General features: G+C 45.4%; 1 protein-coding gene across 1 annotated transcript in view; it reads left to right on the forward strand.

Moving 5' to 3' along the window:
- The window catches only part of T265_12442 (hypothetical protein), a gene marked incomplete at both ends in the record, with an annotated part of 54954 nt that overhangs the window by 26226 nt on the left and 16431 nt on the right, over positions 1–12297 (forward strand). Inside the window, 6 exons of the mRNA XM_009163858.1 lie at positions 2128–2407; positions 4595–4875; positions 7542–7845; positions 8827–9049; positions 10322–10602; positions 10692–11026. Of these exons, the coding sequence (XP_009162122.1) occupies positions 2128–2407; positions 4595–4875; positions 7542–7845; positions 8827–9049; positions 10322–10602; positions 10692–11026 (1704 nt within the window). The remainder of the gene's footprint in view (positions 1–2127; positions 2408–4594; positions 4876–7541; positions 7846–8826; positions 9050–10321; positions 10603–10691; positions 11027–12297) is intronic.

A 12297-nucleotide genomic window follows, 5' to 3' on the forward strand; every position in this document is an offset into this window, starting at 1 on the left:
GCAGTCGGAAGAGCCACAAGCTAACTCAAAGGATCTGGCATCCTCTGGAAAACGGGTCTCTATTATTTTTCAAAAGTTTGACTACATGAGACACAGAAAATGAGCTAGTATTTCAAAAATGCAGAAACACCGTAAATCAGAAATATGCCAATGGAACATACGAAAACAAGCCACCATTCTGGACCCAGCCAGAAAAAATAGAAATCTTTTCAAATGCAAGCAGGAACAAGCCATCCGGGTTCTCCATGTGGACAGGAACTGGGAACTCACAAGTGACCCAACAGTGGTATCTGAAGTTCACAGGGAACACTATGCAGGGCTATATCAGCCCAGATATCCTCGTCACGTCTGGTCTTGTCAAGGCGTAACTACGAATGATCTTCACAGTTGAGGGCATTCTTCAACTTTTGCACAGGATCAACCCATTCTATGCGTAGGGTCCCAACAAGGTCCATCCAAGGGTCCTGAAGTCAACGTCATCTACGCTGGCAAATCATTTCTGCCTGGTGTTGATGATGGAAAGCATTCTGAATCGAGCCATCCTAGATCACCTTGCTTCCAACAACTTGATATCTCCAACTCCACACGGATTTTTCCCAAACTGTTCTTGCGTGACAACATGCTCGTGTTTATGGACAGCCTAACCCAAGCCAAGGACGAGGGACTCATATCGGATGTCAAATTTTCGGACTTAACAGAGGCATTCCATCGGGTCCAACATATCCTGCTGCTCCACAATCTGCAGTCTTACGGGATTCAGGGGGAAATCCCACACTGATTCGAGGCGTTCCTATCAGACAGATCATTCCGAGTGAAAATAAACTCGATGTACTGTCCTCCAGCGCCGGTCTCCATTGGCGTTTCTCAAGGCTCCGTTTTGGGACCATTACTGTTTCTGATTCGTCAGCGACCTTATAGATGCTCTTGCAACTCCATGTCTACTTTTTGCGGATGACTTGAAATTCTGGAGTTCCAATGCCAGCGCCATCCAAATGGATGCAGACGCTGCAAAGCAGTGGCCGTTGGATTGGCACCTTCCCCCGAATGGCGAAAAGTGTGTCCATATGTCATTTGGAGGAGGCACAGCGAATGTCTTTTTCATGCACAGTGAGAACTACCATAATACATCATCGGGATGGACGCCAAAATGTAGTTGGGTGTCTAGATCTTTTCAAACATGTCCCTCCCACTGCACCACGAAAAATCGGTCCAAAAGGCGTTCGTCATTCTACGATTAATTCGGCGCACCTTCTTCCACATTACTCGCATGGACTTCCAAATACTCCATGGGACCTAAGTCAGACCGCTCCTTGAAAATACCATCCAAGTTGTCTACTCAGGGCGCACGAAAGACGTAACCCTCGTTGAGCGTGTCCAGTGAGCCACTACGAGTATGGTTACCGGCCTCATATTCGTGGACTACGGAACGCGTCTTACATCGCTTGGCCTCTTTCCACCGGAACATTGTCATCTCTTACTTATGCCCTGTTTGAACAAGGTTTGGCAAACAAATTTTTTACCGTTGACCCAGCAAACACACACCGGAGAGATGGCGAGAAAATTTTCAAGGTTAGAGTGCACACATTCATCAGGCATTTTTCTCATTTCGGGTGGTAACTGCGTCGAATAACCTTCCTTCTTCGGTTGTCCAAGCTACTTCTAGAACCCAGTTCAAAGCATTATTAGACACCTATTTATGTGAGACCTCGCGCTGGCCAGCATACTGCCCCGCGCTGAAGAAGTAAAGAGCGTTAATACACCCTTTTTCATCTGTGCCTTTCAGGTGAACGACAGCCGCTGAACGACAAGTACAAAACCAACCGGGGAAACTGGGAAAAAGCCGCGATCCTGTGTATCAATCCGTGGATCCGTGAAGGTCATATTGCTCCAATGGCCAATGAACGATCAGCTATCCAAACACATGTGTTCGTGTGGTGCGCCGTTTGCTGAGTGCACCAGTCTGTCACGATTTCTCTGGCCTGAGTTTTTTCTAGCGACATGCTCCTTCTCTGTTAAAGGAGCTGTATATATTTTACTTTGACAAACACAACTGCCCGGCATGAATTCGCCGAATCCTGGTCCGCTGGACTTTACCTTACTTTTGGGTGAAATTGAATCTGGCAGTAGCGGTTCAATTGCAAATGTCATCCGAAAATTGCGCGAACACGAAGTTGCAGCCTACAAGGCCGGGGTTGGCGGTCCAACAGGGGAGTTGGTGGCGTCCTTTATATCGGCCCTCGATGAACGTGCTAATGAAAGGAACATCGAAATCGAAAAGATGTGCGCCCATCATTACCAGGGGTTCGCGGAAGCAACTAGAGATTTATTGAGCATACAGAATGATTCATCAACAATGCAGAGTGACATCCAGGCCTTGAATACCAAACTAGAGGCGGCAGTGGACGCAGTAAGTCTTAACCTGTCGCGTGATTGCTGATTGTCACACGGCGTCACAATGTGTTGTATTGTTTTTCACCGTTAACGTCGTTCATAATTACCGTGCGAAAGTAGTCTGCAGCCATTCTTTTAACCATTGATAAAGGCTCGGGGCAAAACGAGCGGCGTTGGTAAATTTGATAATTTTTGAATAGAATAAATACACCCCTAGTTAGTTTTACTCCACACTGCCACTGCTCTATTTTCCTGTGCTTAATAATAGTGCCCAGTTAAAAACTACTCAGGTTCAATTTCATGCGTCCTTTTTTCAGTGTCTTTGTCTCACGCTCGGAGTGTTCTGTTTTTTTTACGTATCTGATGAACACCGGGGGCGCTTATTTCTGTTCGCTGACTGAACCAAAGTGGTGTGTTGATTTGAAGCTCTCGCCATATATCGTTAAGGCCGGCGAGTTTGATGTCAGGCCAGTGATATTCAGCGGAAGGAGTCTATGTGTCTCTATGGGCAACCTGACATTATCCCATCCCTCGTGCTTCTGGTTGTATGGTGGTTAGGCACCGAAGGGGTGCTGCAGCTGAACGATCTGATCTGATCTCTATGTACCTGACGGCATTTTGATACGCCGTTCTGTAGTTGCAGGTCCTCTTTTGTAATGTCTACAAGGCTCTGAAGTTGCCTTTCGCATGCTGTCGAAGAAAACCCTATCGCACCACAACATGTTGTTTTGCGTCAGAGCGGAGGATGAACAGAGTCTTAGACAACATGTGCAGTGTGTTTTTTTAAATTCGATTCTTTTGGAAATATTTCATTTTCTTGGAGAAGTTGGGTATTGCTGAGTATGCTGCAACCCACAAACATCCTTCTTACATCCTAGGCGAGGTCTATAGATAGTGAACCACAATCCCTAATGGTGGCTCAATTCCCGTAGAATTCGGTCCGTGCGTAACGACCGTACTTGAAACAGTGTTGATTGAAAACTCAGCCAGAAGCTGAATCACCAGGCGAATCGTCCGTGAATGACCAAGTCGGATCAAGTGCTTACGTAACCCTAGGATTCATGGCCTACTGTCAACCTAAAGCTCTCACTTGGTGGTGGTCGAGCTTCTGTGATGCAACGGTCTTGCAGAATACGTTGACTGGAACGACAGTTCCTCAGGGTTCAACCATGTCAGAAAAGTCAAAGACCGATGTCCACCATGAGTAGGCTGGGCCTTACCTTGATGCGACGGTTTGTGTATCTCGTACGGCAGTAAAGCATCGGTGTTGAACACTGATGTGATGCTGTCGATGATGATGATGTATCTCGGCGACCCGCTGAGCTATACTGGGAGTGGGTGTCCGCGCAACACTCGTAGAGTCTTTCATTGGTTGGAAGTCTGACGAACACAGTCTCCTGGCCCTCCGTTTTGGGGGTTGGAGCTTGTGTGGCGACGTGCTCCCTGAAAATGGTAATGTACTTGCATTTCCAGCCAAGCACTGCTGCCTTGTGGTCAGGCTTTTGAGCCAAATGCTTTGGTTGAGGACCTTCATCGTTCTCCTGTCTCGATGTGGGCGCCCTGACAGTATCCCAGCCCATCTACAACTATGAATTGTACGGAAGTGAAGCATTAGGGCTGAACACTGATGTACTTTCCATGATGATGGTGATGACGATGACGATGAAATCCCGATGAGTAGCTGGTCCCCTTGCTGATGGAAATCATATTACGAGGCGGCCTAGAGTTAAAGTCGTACTGTGGCGGTCTCTGGCGATGAAGGATTCCCCCTCTCAATTCTCTATATGCCTCATTTCGTGGACTCGTCCTGAGTCCACCGCATCCAATTGTGTCAGACAAGGCAGTCCCCCGTCGCCCTTTCGTTCGCTCTTTGCCTACCTCTTACACCTTGAGCATCAAAACACTTCCGTGGCGTTCGCTGACAGACATTCAGTACGCCGATGGTATTACTTTTCTTGAATGTGACCCTTTAAAAGTGCAAACTGTTCCAAATAGCCTAAATCATTCCGCTGTACGTTTCGGTGCTCCTGCAAAACTTGTTGGGAATGAACCAAAACCTCATGCTTGGAGGTGGATCGATTGGTGTGATAGATAAGTTGGTCTATCTGGGAAGCTGCATAAGTCGTGGTAGACTGCCGAAGGACCAATTCGCCTTCCGAATCGGGAAATCAGGGTATTTTTTGACAACTCCCGTCATTTGTAGCTTTCCCTGTCTGTCGATGTATGTTGTGTCTCCAAAACACGCGTACAAGACCTCACTTCTGTCATGCTCCTCAAGCCGCTTAAGACGATCCCAGATGTTGCACATTTCACTCTTCGGGCATCCGGTGATCCTGACACAATGGCTTGTGGTATCTACGGTGTGGGAGTTGCACTCAGCCTCAAAGCTAAAAGCGCCTTACTGGACTGGATCCCAGTAAACAGTCGTCTTTGCGCTGTTTGGTTATCTGGTTTCTATAATCACGCTATCCCAACCGTTCCCTGGTAATGCCTGAATTTCTCACAGTCCCGAACTTACTGGTTAGGTATATTGTCATGCGTGATCTTATTTGACTGCATCTTTGTTTAGGATATTCCCACGTGAACAGGAGAGTTTCAGAGACAAGTAGTGACTTGAAGTGACGAGGTTTGACCTACTAAACCATCAGTGTTAACCAATGTTACGCCGTTATCTGTGGTTATGGAACAATTTAGTTCGCCCTGTGTTAGGGGATTGTTTCATTCTAGCAGCGATTGTTGTCCTTAGTATTCAGTCTGGTTGAGATGGTACTTCGAAACGGCCATCTACTAGGTTATCATCAGCCATATTCATTGGACGCTAACTATTCTCCATTGTAGTCAGCAAACTTAGAAAACAATGGGATTTATGGAGATCGCTTTCTTTTGCAGAGAATTCTAGGAGAGATTCGATAAGTCTGATACGCTCACTCGTGTATTATTTAGCCGTTCCTGAAACCCATGAGTCCTTTTGGATTGCTCCACATTACTTTGATCTGCTGATCGAACTAGATACGAAAGGTATTGACGGCTGCATTGTGATACTTCACCCCTACTGTTGATCCTACCAGGCTTATAACCATTATCTGCAAGCTACGTTTGTGAATCCATATGAACGCATAACGTACTACCATTCAGAGATTTTTTAGCTGCCCACGTGGCACCATGATACTAATGTTTGCTGTTACGCCTTCCTCTGTCGATCAGTGCTCACTATCCTTTACTGTGTCAACGTGACTTATATGGGTGATCAGAGCTCAGAAAAACGGAAGAAATTCGTAGTGGTCGTTTATTCGTAATGATATTAGAATGACGTGAAATCGAAGTGCATTATGATTTTTTAAAGAGTGTTATCAACACAGGCAAAATTCTGCGTGAAACTCGACATTAGTCTCAGAAGTGGGGAGTGGCCTGGAAAACTGGTTCATATTCGGATGTCCCGTCCACTCAGAATTTGTTACTGAGTATTACCCACCGTAGGCTCTGGAACTATTGTTATCCTGATTTGAGTACTTGTGTCGTTTTCGTTCACCCAAGTGCTCCTGATTTCGTTTGGAGGTTTTGGTTGGCCAAAACAGTACATAGCATTCCCGGAAGTGTCAGGCCAAAGATGTAAAGGGAAATAAATGTGAAATGATAGCGAAAGTATACGGAGGCACGTATGGACTTGGAAGGGTTGAACTGTGCTGTCTTCAAGTAACCTTTGTTGCGGATGGTGGCGAGATGGTGAGATGGGCCAAGTGGTTAGAGCGCCAATTTGCCGACCGGAAGGTCCGTGGTTCGAATCCGACCTCCGCCTCTCGTTTTCTCCTGTCTAGGCTTGGGCAACCTGGCAGTATCTCAGCCCTCGCGCTTCCTTCGGGTGGCATGGCAGCTAGGCACCGGAAGGGTGCTACAGTTGAACGCTTTCGGATGGTGGCAACGTCGGTATCCTACACAGTGATGTTGTAGGTAGCGCTCGGAGTGACAAGGGGAGACGTAGTAAGGGCTGATACTCGTCGTTCACGCATATAAGAAATAAAGGTTGTGGGGCACGAATCTGTGAGGAACTCAAGCGCTGATTTTCGGAAGGTGCAAAACAACAGCCCCGATTCGTGGTGAGCGACCGACGGTGCGAGTTATCAAGCATGAATGAAACCCATGTATATGGCCAGAATGTCTGCGCACCTGATTCGAAGCGTCTTCGAAATATCGAGTACAACCTTATTAGTTTTACCAATGGTTTTCACTGAGAAATAAAAATGGGATAGGTAAGTCGATATATGTCAATTGAGGAACCGTGACACCTAAAAGCAAAGCAGTGGTCATCCAAAAATAGCGGTCTCCATTGTGAACAGTTTGGTCGAACGTGATTCTAGTTGTTGACTGTACTGGAGATGGACCGGTAATTGTTGAGGTCAGAGCGAGGTCCTTGCTTAAAAACGGTTAAAACATGGGACTTCCGTTGAAGTAAAAACGTGTTCAGTACCAAAAGATGATTGAGACTAATAGTGGAGATTTTGGCTTCCTTCGCTTCCAGACAGTCACCCAATCACTTCACATGCGATTGCTTGTTAAATATGCATTCAGGTGCATAAACGATGTCGTCGCTTATCTGTAAGATTCGTTACACATCTTCCGTGCCACCCGACGGAAGCACGAGGACCGAGATATTTCCAGGTTGGCCAAGCCTAGACAAGAACGGTCGAGATGCAGAGGTCGGGGGCGAACCAGGGACCTTTCGGTCAGTTAGTTCGCACTTTAACTACTGCGCTATGTTGAGCGCATAGAATATATTGGATGCTATCTTTTATCCTTTATTCTACTCATTCTGGACAATTTAGCTTTGTGTAAATGACAAGACATGAATGAAGAACAAGTTTCCCCACTATTTGCTGAACTATGTCTGACAGCCTGCTGAGTTGATGGAAATAGTCTATCCTGGAAACTGCTTAATTTTAGGCTGTATTTTTGTATTCGCTCTATTTGTATGCAGTCAGTATTGTGTACCAGAGAACTTGCGTCTGGCTACTCGCTGACAAAGTTGAAAAGGGATAGTTTTGCCTTGTCACTATCAGTGAGCCAGAGCTAGCAAGACTGTGCCTTTGTAAGCGGATTTACTACGACAATCCACCACAGACAGTTCTCATTTGTTTCCTTTGTGTTTGCATTAGCGCACATCTAGATACCCATATGACATCCCTTTTTTACACCGAACAGTATAACTCTTCATGCTCGGCGCTCTCAAACTGCAAAGTGACTTTGGAAATCATTGAACAGTGCATCGAAGCTCTCCAGTTGACTTTGCCAATCTTGGAACAGTACTCTCGAGTGGAGCAAAGCATCTCTGAGGGTCGGTTTCATAATGCATTACGCACGCTTGAGGATCTTGAACGTAATCAACTCGACCGTGTTCGTTCGTATGCCTTTTCTGAGGTTATGAGTTACCGAATCCCGATTATGCGGGCTGAGATAAAGGTACGTACACCTTTTTTCAGAGTATCCCTTCTCATGTCTATGCTTGCATTATTTGTCGGTCAACCATTATTGCAAAATTTTTTCCAGTTTATCTTTTGGCTTCTGCTACAGTCTAGTTTATCCTCCCAGAGAAACTAGACCAGCTCCACCCGTTTTTTAGGCGTAGTGGTGCACCAATCCAGTCTAAAGTCTAATTCACCGCTGAATTCAACCCAGCTGACTAGCTTTGTATGTGCCCATCTTTTCCGATCTCCCGTCTCTATAGCAGCCTCAGTCTCCGAGAAACGGTTGTGTAACTGTTGTGACTCTGACTTCTCGTGTTCTCCACCCAATACTTAGACAAGTCATTTGCTGTTTGAACATGAGTTTTGGCTAACCTGTTCCCGAGCACCTTAAATGTCTAGAATTACTATCCGGAGCAGTTTTTATCCTCCCCCCACACTGTGTATCTTACATGGGACGATGCACTATTTCGGTTTGAATCCTATCGGAATCGCCATTCAGGTTTTTGTGCTTGGAACAACTGCTCCCAACAAAGTCAGAGTTGGCTGCAAGTGATCTTTGTGGAGTACAATATTTGTGTGCCATGCTTTTGGCTTTGTAATGACAAGTTTCCGTGTTGTTCTTGTTATAATTCTGCACAGTATGGTGTTCAGTTTACCAGTCTCGTGGGTGACAAAATTGGCCGTTTTATGGATTCAAGTCGAATTTTGTCGTGTTTTTATGCCTCAGAACTTTTGCAGGTTTCGTGTTATTTTCGGCTTCTCTCGGCTCCGTTTTACGGACTACATTCCGTTAAGACAACCAAAGCCGTGGGATTACGGTGCACTCTTCCGAATGAACCCACTTATCTATCTTGACTAGTACTATTTAAAGTCTCATTGGTTTTCACTTGCTTCACATGCTTACCTTTTCAAATTTTACCTAAATTTTGTGCACACTGGCTACCCTCCAATTCAGTGTATTTTCATTTTTTAACAGAATGCCAGTCTCGCCCAGCTGACCGATTTTCTTGAGCACATACGGAAACATTCTGTTCGACTGGGTGCAATAGCAATGAAGGAAAGCGCTGATATTTCAGGCATGGACAGTGAGGAGCTTCTAGGTTCCATAGGCGGCGGATCCAAAGAGTCTTCAAAGATGAATGATCCTGAAAGTCAAACTCTTGACTCGCTCACGGGGTCCGGACGTTCGAAACAAAACAGTTCGTTGTTTGTTCATTCTTTCGCTTTCTAAATCCGTTTAGTGTACTTTTGTGTCTGGCCACCTAATACATGCGTATATATACGTAGCTATATGTGTCATGGTTCGGCGTGTCCAAATCCGTAAGACTGAAACACAAACAGATGTACAGTTTTTCTAGCCGTAACGTAAATCTTCGTTTCAAGCGCTCATCTGAACTGTTGACTCAATACTATCGGGAGAAGACTTCATATTATTCCCTTAAGCTGTTCATTATGTGTCCACTTTCGTCCAATTAGTTGAGGTGAATTACTCTGTCGAAACCGTTTATTATTACCCTCAGAAACAATACCTCTGAAAGAAACCTGCATATCAATAGGACTTAAGGGTCTCGACAAGCTGCAATGTTGTTTTATTCTGAGCCGCGTGAACCATGACTTCCACGAACAGAGGAATTCGAACTTATCCATCCTATCATAGCTTATGTAGGGTGGTATTAACGTATCCGCGACAAAACAACTAAAAACTACGTATCGAAGGATCTAGTTAGAATATGTATTTAACATCATAAACTAGGGCGACTTCGTTATGTGCTGGGAGTGTACAGTCATTCGCTACCAAAAAGCCGTCTTTTCTATCTATTTTGTATATACTCAAAGCTTTTGAGTAAATAAAAGGTGATTTTGACCTAGGACTCACCCTTGCGAATGAAACCCTTGTAGCCCTCTTATATTTTCTAGTGGTTGGTGGTTGCAGATTTTGTAGCAAAATCGTCCAGCTGTAGCACCTTTCCGGTGCTTAGCTGGAATGCCACACGAATGAGACACGAGGGCTGGGAATCTGCCAGGGTGTCTAAGCCCAGACAGGGGAAGTCGAGAGGCAGAGGTCGGGTCCGAATCACGGACCTTCCGGCCAGTAAATTCGCGCTGTAACCACTTGGTCCATCTCGCCCCCAGAATTTGTAGAATGCACACTCACATTACCCTCGTTCAAACAATCGTCCTGTCATCCTGGCGCCGTCATTTTAGGAGACGCGTTGGACTCGAGTTTTGCTTTTATTAGAGCTCATCAGCAGTTCATATCCTTGACCTTATCGGGGTTTGACTGGATATGCTGTAAGATAGCTTCAGACAGTTATTCATGGCGTTTTTGACATTTATACGGAGATTGTTGGCCTGATGTGGATGTTTGGACACCAGGTTTCAGTATTTATTCCATCTCAGTCATCAACATACTGCCATGCTTCATAATCACTGAATGTTTACTTATTTAGTCTGTTTCTATTTCTATCTAGGCGGTGATGCTGCAGCAGTTGTCTTGGAGAAAGAGCTTGATGAACTTCGCTTGGTTGCAGCGGATTGTTACGATGAGGATGGGACAGTTACGGGTTCCACAACCTCATCCAAATGCATACCAGCGCATCTAAGGATGGAGGATCTGGTTGATTTCGGCCCCGTCTATCGCTGTCTCCACATACATACGATGTTGAACGAACGCCCCGAATTTGAACGGTATTATTGCGCCCAACGTCGAAAACAATGTCAACTTAGTCTCAGTCTGACTATGAACCAACAGGTGAGAAACCTATCGAACGACGATAGCCTGTGACACTGTTGTCCAAATAGTTGCTTTCTAGTAGATCAACCGATATGTCTGCTTTTTAGACAAACCTCCGCAAGTACGCTGAATTCTTCGGTGGTATATGTGGATTTTTCTTCATCGATGACTATCTGCGCCATACAGTGCCCGGTTCGTCCACATCATTCCAGACATATTTAGATGAGTTGTGGGGCGCCACCACGGAGAGATTGGTTGAATTCGCCCGACTAAACTCGGATGCATGTGAGTCGGCGGACGAGCTTATACGGTTGAAAGACTATTCAACCTTGTTCATCCGGACCATGACTAGTTTGGGCTTCCCCGCAGCCGGTCTTTCGGAAATGATTGCATGGATCCAGCGAAAGTATCACCGACTTTTGGCGGGTCAGTGGCGAGAAAAGTGAGTTTTCGTATTGGTATCATACAAGGATGAAAATATCCCTTGGAACCAAACGAGGAGCACCTTTCATGCTTGTTGCAGTCAAATGGATTGTAGTTAGAGCTGATGAATTGGTACTTATGGCTCCGGTATAATGGTCCGGTTCTCCATTACATCGTTTCGGTCGATCCACGTTATTCTGTTTGTGGTGACCGTGCGTTCGATTGACATGCCCGTCATCTGTTGACCAGCTTTTTCACAAGCTGAGCAGGGTTGTCACTCATCAACCCACACCAAACTATAAATGGTAACCAGAATTCTCTCGACACTGGGCGCTCTATATTTCCACTACTCTGTTTGCTTCATGGTGCTGAAATCCCAACCATTTACCCGAATCAACCCCAGTAATTTTAATAATACTGATATGCATCGAATTCTACTGTTGGACGTTTTGACGTGGACTGCGATATTCAAATGCGTGTTAAGGTTTACGATATGAAGCTGCACTCCTGTATTGCTGATAGAGCTGTGGATGGATGTTTCACTAGAAGGCGTCTCTTCCATTCCAGCCATGGATGGCAGTTAGTCATCCTGTTATTAGGGTTTATCCTTGGTGGTGATTGACCTAATTCACCGGAATCATCCATCTGAGAGACAGTATTTCCGTTTTGGGATCTCCTTTATTGCTATTTCTCAAGGTACTAAGCAGTGAAACTTAACGAATCAGATGAGCTTTTGACCTTAGTTCACACTACATGAATGTTAACTTTGTCTCCCAGGGAAACTCACTGTCATTGGAAATGCATACCTATGTCCGGTCATTGCTCATTTTACAATGTCACACCCAAATGCTCTTGTGGATTAACAAGGATGTCCCAGTACATTTGGGAGTGACTACTACAAGTATCCTGTAGGCTGACCCCCTACTCCTTCCGAAGTGCTCCCAAAATATCTGTTACTTACGCCAGACTAGTAGAAGACGTTGGAAGAGCTCGGTCGTGTTGGACTTTCCAGGTGGCTCGCTACCGCTGCTCTTGAAATAGTGCATTTCAGTAGACTGCAACCGTCCTCTCAGCAATTCAGCCGAATGGCTAATGAGGTTCCTCGTTATCCCCTCGATTGGACGAGCAATTTTTAACTTACCAGGTTACGCAGTCGTAAGGTATCCTAGATGGCTCCCTCTCATCCAAAAAGCGTATGAACGATCTCTGTGATCACCGATTTCCAGTGAACTGCGACCTTCGTTTTATTTTGGTGTTTTGTTTCATTAATCTGGTTCTTAAACCAGAAAG

The sequence above is a fragment of the Opisthorchis viverrini genome (assembly GCF_000715545.1).
Source record: "Opisthorchis viverrini unplaced genomic scaffold opera_v5_1, whole genome shotgun sequence".
Taxonomy (NCBI): domain Eukaryota; kingdom Metazoa; phylum Platyhelminthes; class Trematoda; order Opisthorchiida; family Opisthorchiidae; genus Opisthorchis; species Opisthorchis viverrini.